Source organism: Enoplosus armatus, chromosome 5 (assembly GCF_043641665.1).
Source record: "Enoplosus armatus isolate fEnoArm2 chromosome 5, fEnoArm2.hap1, whole genome shotgun sequence".
NCBI lineage: Eukaryota > Metazoa > Chordata > Actinopteri > Centrarchiformes > Enoplosidae > Enoplosus > Enoplosus armatus.
Window position 1 is genome coordinate 11,962,756 of NC_092184.1, and position 10,256 is coordinate 11,973,011.

At 40.4% G+C, this 10,256-nt stretch overlaps 1 protein-coding gene across 1 annotated transcript; it reads left to right on the top strand.

Annotated features, from left to right (window-relative positions):
• The first annotated feature begins 418 nt into the window (after window positions 1–418).
• LOC139285651 (histone H4 transcription factor) lies at window positions 419–5,656 on the top strand. The gene is made up of 10 exons (XM_070906252.1): window positions 419–467; window positions 1,020–1,221; window positions 2,040–2,266; window positions 2,347–2,458; window positions 2,550–2,702; window positions 2,789–2,863; window positions 3,299–3,419; window positions 4,270–4,408; window positions 4,512–4,636; window positions 4,769–5,656. The coding sequence occupies exons 2-10, from the start codon at window positions 1,071–1,073 to the stop codon at window positions 5,199–5,201; spliced, it is 1,536 nt and encodes a 511-aa protein (XP_070762353.1). The 5' UTR covers window positions 419–467; window positions 1,020–1,070; the 3' UTR covers window positions 5,202–5,656.
• Window positions 5,657–10,256: the final 4,600 nt, after the last annotated feature.

Below are 10,256 nucleotides of genomic sequence, written 5' to 3' on the forward strand. Positions count from 1 at the left end.
TTTAAGGGGAGTCTGTATATGGAGTTTGGTGTGGTGGTAAAAGGTAAAATCAGACATGAAGACTTGTGATTACAACAAAACAAAGGAAGAAAAGGCTCTCAGCAGTGTAGCTGCACACATGAAGTACCGTACAGAAATATTAATTATAAAAGTAGCTCAATGTTTCTATTCAGTGTCAGCAGCAGGTGAGTTAGCAGAGGTTCCCATTTTACTCTCTGAAATGTAATAATAGTTCGTATTTTTGCTAACATATCATCTCATCTTAACTCCAGGTCTTTAAGTTGTTGGATGACTCCGGTACAGTGAGAGGCGCTTCCCTCTTCTTGTCACTCGTTCTGAAAAACAGACGAAGAAGAAGAAAAACTTCCGCTTTTAGGCTCGCGCTGACAGGAAATAAACAAAACCACACAAGCTCAGAGGAGGGAAGAAATACAGAACCGCTGCTGCTGCAGGTGTCAATAATCCCCGTAAGAAGCATTTACAAAACTTCGTGTATCAAGTGTCGGAAACATTAGTGTGTCTTTAACAAATACTCCATTAAGATGTCAAAATGTCTCATGTGAAACGGTTAGAAATTATGATTTACGTTAGCTCTTTAGGAAAAGTCCGACAGAGAGTGCAAACCTGTGACAGGTTGAGCGGTAGCTAGACTGTTAGCCAAAATACTAAAATACAATACTAACTTTTATATCAACACAACACACTAAGCTAGAAATAATCAGCAGTTAGCTAGTTACAGGTTTCGTTAACTAGTCGGGAATAAAAACGATTGCAAACGTTTTACAGGTAATGTAACCTTCAGCCAGAAAGATGGATATTCGCTTCTCAGCTAACTTGAGCTAACGTCGGTTAAAACATTTTCTAAATTAGTTAACCTGTATTTAAAATTCACCTCTTGCTAGCATTATATGCTAAGTTAACTAGTGAAATTGCTTCTTTGCTAAGGTATTGTAACACCACAGTTTATTTTTCCTCTCTGTCAAAATGTCTGTCGTTTGTGTTTCTGTCTGGTTGGTCAGGACTGAGTGTGTGCAGCAGCAGCAACAGCTGGGCACACAGAGATCACCATCATGATGACAACTAAGAGACTGGACAATTTTGAGGTGGTGTGTGAGTGGGCTTCATGCAACTTCAAGGGCCACACCATGGAGGAGCTGAGCAATCACATGTCACTGCATCTAAAGGACTACCTGGGAGACAACGATGCCTTAGAGGAACTGGGTGAGTGGCTGGCTATGTGACTTGTAATGCTGGTCGATATTACCTGAAGTCAACATGACAGTTCATTCATTCTAACCTTCATGTAGACAGGACATTATTGAGATCTGTTTTGCACAAGAGGACAATAGAAGGAATACATATAATAAGTACAGTAAAGAGACTCAACAGCGTCAGAAACAATCGCAACAAACATCTGTAAAAGTTCCCATGTTCAGTATTTACCTGTGAGGTATCAATATTCATCTGCGAACTATATGAGAAGCATGTGTGCACAGGATATGTCCATAGTCAAGTATGAAAGACATGATTGTCAATTTGCTGTCCTCAAAAGAGAAACATTGTCACATGTTCCTCTGTAACAATAAATCAAACAGTATCTTTGGAGACTTGCAGCAGATCTCTTATTATACATACTAACAAATAAACAGAACATCAGTAACATTTAATTAACACATAGTTGTTCATGAACCTTTTAGGCACTTGTTTAAAGAGCAAAGTAAAAATAGGCTCTTTCATATCTAATTGGACTATCAGAATAAGTAATAATATTATAATTAGATTATAATAACACATGTGTGGCTTCCATGATCTCATTTTAAGTAGTGGCATAAACAAGCGCTTGTTCAATAGACGTGTTTTTCTCTGTTAGGAATGAATCCATACCAAGGACACAAGCACACGCTGGTTGATAGTGGCTTGTTGTTGGACTTTCAGGTGCATGAAAGGGCAACAGCTCTACTCTGTAAACGCCCCTGTACATTCTGTAATAACTATCCTTTCGTCATTCCAATAATTACACCTTCCCTCTCTTTGTTTAGATGAGTACGCTTGTCTCTGGAATGGATGTGAATTCCTGTCCATGGGTAGCCCTGCGGAGCTGGAGGTCCATGCTTACTTCCACAACTACCACGGTAAGCTCAAGTTCGTCGGTTCCCAGCTGCTCAAGTCCCGTCCTGATCTGCCCAGCTGTAACCAAGGCCTGCACAGCAACAACCTGGTTCCCGAAGGATCAGATGGATACGTTTGCCAGTGGGAGCACTGTGATGTAAGTATTAATTATTCGTTGGTCGTCAAATGATTAATAGCACTATTACTATAGAACTTATGTTTTTGTCTTTTATACAGAGTACGTTTAACAATCCTGAGTGGTTCTACCGACATGTGGACAATCACGTTGAAAGTGCCGAGCCGCAGTCTCTCCCACAACAGCAGCAGGCTCTCTTCTGCCACTGGACAGGTACGACTGAGCAGGAGGAGGTCAAAGAGATGTTCCTTGTATGTCTAACTTCACCTGCTCTGGTTATCTATATTATATGTTTCTATTATAGGCTGCGATGCTTTCTTCAAGATCAGGTACCGTCTGAGGGAACACATGCGGAGCCACACTCAGGAGAGACTCGTGGCCTGTCCCACGTGTGGCAGCATGTTCTCCAGCAACACAAAGTTGTTTGACCACCTTCACAGGCAGGCCGAGCCAGTAGGTGAGAATGACACTTTTTCTCAGATGCTGATGTGCTAAATGTATTGTATGAATGCTGACTTCTGTACATTTATCTCATTTGAATAGAGTCGTTGGTTTGTGAGCACTGTGGCAAAGCTTTTTCCAGCGAGAGGCTTTTGCGGGATCATGTTCGTCAGCACGGTAATAATTTCACACACCTGTAATGTGTGTACTGTTTGAAATGTTTTGTTTTACCCCATGTTGTAACTAAAGCGTTATATCATGTCAAAGTAGATGGGAACAGTAATTTGTCCAGTATACATTTTTTTGGTCTTGATCAGATTATTATTACAGCTGTTTGATCATAAAGATTGAAGGAGGTGTTTACTCACTAATTGTGCGTAAACACTGATCCGAGATCAGATTGGCATCAAAGCATTTTTTGATTGATAAGCATCAGCTGAATAAGGCTTGATCCATGATCCTCTGACATGCTAGTTCTTAAAAATGGCCCGATCCATGCATTGATTAGACAAAATCACATGTAATAATTTCAAATAATTTAATTGAACACAATCTGCAGTTAAAAAGGTGCATGGTGGATCATCTATATGTAACTATTATTTTGACTCCCAGTGAATCAGGTGAAGTGTCCCTTCTGTGACATGACCTGCACCACTTTGGCAGCTCTGAAGATCCACATCAGGTTCCGCCACTGTGATGAGCGGCCCTTCCCATGTGACTTCTGCGACAAGAGGTAGACCTTCAATACTAAATTGTGTCTTCTCATAGATTTGGCTTTATAAGTATTGATATCACATTTCAGCTTTTCAGTAAAACATTCACCTTAAAACTGCTGTAACATAAAGGTTATTATTCATTACCTGTGATATATCTGTGAGTAAGTAACCTTGATTTGTGCGGCACTTTTCAAAAGAGAAGTAACAAAGTCTTATACAGCAGGAAAAGAAAATAGACGAGATGGTAAAAACACTTTGTTGGCTGTAACACTGACGTTCATTAACATGAACGTCAGTGTTACAGCTTCCGTCCTCTGTCAGTTTCTGTCATGTTTCCTTCTCATTGGATCCTTTTATTGAACTTAACTACAATTTTGAGATACTTGTACTTTACTGGAGTATTTCTATGTTCTGCTACTTTATCCGTCCACGACATTTCGTAGGCAAATATTACACTTTTTACTGCACTACATTTATTTGATCACTTTAGTTACTTTGCAGATTCAGATTAATAATACAAAATACTGCTGCTACATTAAAGTCATGTACACATTAACACACATTGTAGGACTACTTGTATTTTTACACTATTTTTACTTAAGTAAAAGATATGAGTACTTCTTCCACCGCTGGTATTAATGTATTTGACAGTACATTTGTACGGCATCCATCTATAAAAAAAAAGTGTTAAATGAAATTTTAAATAAATATTGTTTGGAAGTATAACGTAACTTTTGTATAAAGTAGTGTTTAAGGATTGTAAACTTGAATCTGTTTTTCGTCTGTTTCTGTATTGGACTCATTAGCATAATGAAATCATGTTATATATATATATGCTATATATTTATTAAATTTTTTTCCCCACAGATTTAAGAACCAACGCGATCTACAAAAGCACACAGAGGTTCACAACGAGGGCACCGTGTATCACTGCATAGTGGAGGGTTGTGATTATTCTTGTCACACATTCCAAACCATGAACCACCACTTCAAGAGAGCGCACGAGGTTCGTTAGCGCAGAGTGTCGGGCCAACATGTGACCTCTTTAGATCCTCAGTACGACCTGCTGTAATCTTGTTGACAGTTATAATGATGCATAATATTTACAGGTTGGGGGGATGTCCAAATATAAATGCCACATCTGTGATAAGGTCTTCTCCTGGTGTTACACTCTCACGCTTCACCTTCGCAAGAAGCATGAGCTGAAATGGCCCTCCGGACATTCCCGCTTCAGGTAAGTCACGATTACCTTTGAAAGAAACGTTTCATAGATTTACTCTACTCTTCATCCCTCAGGGGTGCATCACATGTATACAAGTAAATATAAGATAAGTAAAAAAGATATTTTATGTGTGGCTGTTCGCAGATACAGGAAGGATGTAGACGGCTTCCTTAAGGTAAACATGGTGCGATTTGAGACTGTGGAGGTGACAAAAGAGATCATGAAGAACATGGCCAAAAAGCCGCAGAGCCTTCGGAAAAGTCAGAGAACCAGCAGCCGGAACAAGAGGGCTGCAGTCACACCAGAGAGCGGCCGAAGCTCTCCTGCAGGATCCTCCTCGCCCTCCTCCAGCTCCTCCTCCTCGTACTCCTCGGAGCTCTCTGGAGGTGACGACGTTTCATCTCAGACCAGCCCCAGAGGCAGTGACTCTCCTGTCTACTGTGTCATGAGCACCATCCCTCACATTGAGGAGGAGCCTGGAGGATTATCTCAGGAGGAGTGTGATGGTGGTGGGACATCTGGAGCAGTCCAGGCCCTGACGGAGGTGGCGAGGGGCTTGGGCATGGACGTGGTGTGATTCCTCCGTGCTACACTGCACCATGCATCCATTGTAGGCTGTTATGCATTAATTGGTTTCCCTGTTGTACTATATTTTGCTGTGGAGGTGTCAGTGGAGACATCACTGGAACAGTTTTTTCTAGCCAAAGCGTTCTCCTGGTCTGCAGTGTGTTTGGAGTGGTATTACTCTGAGATGGTTATCTCTGCACTGGTTTTGGAGACCATGCTTTCATTATAGTAGCTCTACTGCTACTGCAGCTTAGCTTTGTGACGTGTCCGGATCGCCTGTTAAACATAGGTTAATGTTTCTGACAAAGCTTACGTGAATGTGATGAGTTAAAAGCACTACAATGCCACTTGTGTGAAACGTTCTTTACATGCCATGTTCCATTTTCTGTGGTGTTCCCTTGGTGTTGCCTGATGAAGGATGTCAGAAGACATTATTTTTTATCGTAGCCTTGGAATGTCACTTAATTTTATTGTTACAAATTTTAAATACATTTTTGATACAAAAGTAAGCTTTTCTTCGTTTTTTTGTTGTAACGTGTAGTGTGGCTGTAAATGATGGCAATGTGGATTGGTTGGTCGGTCCAGACTGAAGTGTAATCTGACTTTTAATCTAGCGCCATCATCAGGTCAAAATTTAAATGTGTCCAATACTTTGATTTATGACCAAATACCTTCAAACTAATGACATTTCCATCAGCCTCAGCTGTACTTTGGGTTTATTGCTAATTAGCAAATGTTAGCATGCTAACACACTAAACTGGTGAACACTAAGATGGTAAACTTTATGCCTGCTAAAAAATCAGTATGTTAGCATTGCCCTTGTGCTTATGGTAACATGCTGATGTTAGCATTTAGCTCTAAGCACTGCTGTGCCTCACAGAGACACTAGCATGGCTGTAGACTCTTAGCCTTGTAAGGTAGCAAAGACACCCTCAACTCTTAACTGCATTCATTTTTATTTTTACAGATTTACAAACATTTTAAAACCATTTTTCTTCCTCCAAACATGAGCGTTGATATCGCCTGACTGTTTCATATTCCACTGAGTTTACGCAGGTCTGCCCATGACAAATTTTGAACCCAACATAAAGAAAATGAGCAAGCACATGCATCTTAATGTATTTAATCAAATAACCATTTTAACAAGGGAATCATTACAGCGTTAGTATGAGTGTACAGTTGCCGAAATCCATTTAAGACATCAATGCTGTCAAGTTTCAAGACCGCCATGCTTTATTAAGAATTAAAGCTGTTCTAGTGTCTTTTGTTAATAATACTTGAGACAATAATCAAAAGCTTCCCACTTTCACTGGTTTTTCACATCAAGGACAGTGTGGAGCTCCATTGAGACCAGAATGACCGGTGAACAGACATGCTGTTAGACCCTGGAGACTCATGGTCCCAGGTAGGATGTTGCCAGAAAGCCAGGATGAGGGAGTGGGTGTCTGCAGTGGTGGAGGTGACGGTCCTCCTGACGTGAGTGTCGAAACTCACTCCCTCTGAGGTAAACAGTCTCCTGCTGCCTCAAAGCAAGAGGGAGATAAAGAGGGGGCGTAAAGAAACCATGAAAAGCCTCTTTTTGCTGCTGTGCTATGACAGGTATCCTGATTGCTTCGCAGGTATTCAATGAATTGTCTTTCAGGACATCTTGTCTGGAGTGGAGATCCATTCTCTTGTGAATGTCCCACATTGGCTCCCATGAAGCAGTATGGTAGGGATGCATTTCAGCTCTCGGATAAGAGATGAGTCCCCCAGGGGCTCTGGAAACATCACATCTACTGCTGTTAGGATACAAGACAGAAACGTCATGTATGTTTATATGCTGCACTGGTACGGTGTGAGAGGATGGATGAGTTGTGCTGAACGGAGAGGGATCAGTGCGCAGAGTCTTAGAGGAATCAAGCTGGTCTTCTACAGTCTCTGGCTTCACCTTCTTCACTGTAAAGAAGCTGTCGCACTCGAGCTGCCTCTTCCTGTCGAGCGAGCCGCTGCGTCTGCCGTCGAGTTCAGGATACACCGTTTGATCCCAGGATTTGTCTCTAAGAGGTAAATCCTTTGCTGTGTCAGTTTGGTGGCCCCTGTGTTTCTCCCTCTCAGTGGGTTTCTCTCTCCAGCGCAGGTCCGGGTGCTGCTCCAGTTTCTCCCTCTCGGTTGTACGGCTGTGGCAAGACGCCGGTGCAGATGCGTGAAGGTCAGAGGAATAGGTCCTGTGGAAGTGGCTTAAATTTTCAGCTGTTTTTCCTGAGTGTCCACATGGAGAGCCTAAAACATGAGAAGCAGATAAGCTTTAATAATTTGACACATCACACTGTTGCTTACATGTCTGGCATTAAACTCACCCAGATCTGGGTGTCTGCAGGAGGACTGGCCTGAGTCCTTATGTTGCACTGAGTCAGGTAGTCCGGAGGCCGGAAACTCAGGTGTCAGCTCTCGATGGAGACTTTTGTGTTTTTGCTGCATTTTCTGTTAAATTACGCAACAAATACAGTTTGTAAAGCACAAATTAGTTTTGGAATCAGATACAAAAGTATACAACTCACAATCACAATCTGTCTTAACTAAAAGATACCAGAGTTTTCTATGACTTATGAACTCAACAATCTATAATAATATTTTTCCTATATGTGTAGCTCCTAAACACTTTTGTAAATGCTGTCTGTCAACTGAAGGACCTTATATAGAGATGTCTGACTTTTTGACGTTTTGTAGTTATTAATAAGACAAATAGTTAAAGAAAAATACAATTAGAATTTAAATATATTTTTCACACACAATTGAAAGAAAGGTACTTTTTGAATGTTGAATGGATTTGATTATTACCTTGAGTCGTTCGTGGTAATAAATCTTCCATGCAATGCAGACATGCAGTGCTCTCCCTCGTTTCTGGAAAAAAAAACATGAAAACATTTTGAAACAAACTGATAGTGGTGATTTGCTAAATTTTGTCTAATCAAAATAATATTATCAATCATAACTGACTGTAAAAAAAAAATAGAGGTAAGACAGTAGTTTCAATTCAATTTCTCCATTTTAATTTGTTTATTGACTAGTCGTGTTGAACTGATGCATCTTGGACTCACTGTTGACCTGAAGGACTTCTGCGTTGCTCTGTGAAAAGCCGTGACCGGAGCAAAAGAGGGCTTCGTTGTTCCTCTGGGAAGGTGTGTTTTGAACTGTGGCAAAGGAGGTTGAAGGTAACCGCTTGAAATTATTCTTGGTGGTTAAGTGGCAATCAGGTAAAAATGGGAGAAATAACCTTCAGGTCAGAAGTAGCTTCAGAGGGGAATTAATCAAAATCACTATTAAGTAAGTAAATGTTAAGAATACAATATAATGACATATCTCCTTACCTTACTGTCCTGAGTTCCCACTGGAGCAGGTATGATGGTCAGGGGTTGGTGCAGGATGGGAGTGAAGACGTGCTGGTGAGTGAGCTGATGCATGTTGATGCACATGTGATGTGGACAGCTGAGATAGGAGAAAAGTGTGCTTTTAGTTTCTGAGCAGGCAGGAGAGCAGGGGTTTTCAAAGTATGACACTGTATAGCCCACTCCTTCCCTGTCAACAGGATGTATAATAATATTTGTTTACATTTTGGCAAATTGGCACCATTAAAAGTATGCTGAATTAGCTATTAGTAGTTTCTGTTTGCAGTGCACTCACGAGTGTACAGAAAACTATCACTGGATTACTTTGACATTGAAGAAAACTTTAAAATGTGAGCTTTTTCCCTGTGATTTTGAAGCAGATTTATGGACGTTTATTTGTGATGGACATTGGAGATAATGTTATCCTCGGAAAGTGTAAGTCACATTGAATCTGGAAAGAATGCCAGTACATAAGCATTTTTTTAAGATGCAAATTAAAAATATAGAAATCTTTTCAGGCAATTTGCCTTGCAAATCACATGCAAATGACAGTATCTTGTTAGATTGCATTACAGGCGGTAATCCAATTGAGGCATTCATTGTGCCAATCCGTTTAATTAATTTAAGATCCATCCGTTCCAAGGACACATGACTAGTAATGCTGTTAGAGAATAGGAGCACGTCGAAGTGCAGTATGTCTGCGGTGAATATAAACTAGAGAGAGAAGAGGCTATATTTTGAATTTACTGTGTTGTGTTTTGCTCTAACGTCATGTTTGTTTTAGTAAGTCACAGAAGACACGACTTCCAAAAGGACCAAGAAAAGATGTACTTATTGATGCTTCTGATGTGCACAAATCAATACAAGAGAACAGAGATTCAAAAGTTAAACTCAAAGTGCAGTTTTGCTGATTGTTGAGTATCAGACGTAACAGATTAGTTTATTGACAGGTAATTAATTGGCACCTATTGTGATAATACTATATTAGGCCTAATTGTTTCAGTCATTTTTCAAGCAAAACGTCCTCCTTAAATATGAGGATTTGCTCCTTTTCTTTGTTTCATATCACTGTAAATTGAATATCTCTGGTTTTTAGATTGTTGGTAAGACCTTTTAAGACTCTGGGAAATTGTAACAGGCATTTTTAAACTATTTTCTGACATTTTATTCAATAAATCGTGAAATAATCTGTGGCTCTGAGTTACTCGTCCATCCCGCTGTTTGTGTCAGTGCCCCTTTAACCTCTCTAGGCCACCACAATCCAATCGCCTGATCCCTCCTTTCTCACAAAGACAAGATTAGCTGGAGGTTACACAGCCTATGTTCTCTAAATTTCGTCCATGTCAGCGTGCCACAGAAATCTCTTAATCTGATAATGGGTTATAACTGCTTGTTAGGAGCACAAAGGAAGTGAATGAGGCACCAGAAACAGCTCGTGGTGTCATCTGAGGCCACAACGGGCGCCAGTACTCACCTCCAGGAGAAAACATGCTCCATCACACATCAACTGAATCTTAGCACTTTCTGACTTTCTGAGATGTATTGATGTCTTTATTTAATTCTCAGTAGTCCTCAGGTATCAGACGTTAACAGATTTAAATTCATATTTAACTATTGTTATTTGCTAAACACACAAATTACCAACTGATGAATGTTACGCCTCAATATGTCCGAAACAATTTAAAGCTGCAGCGATT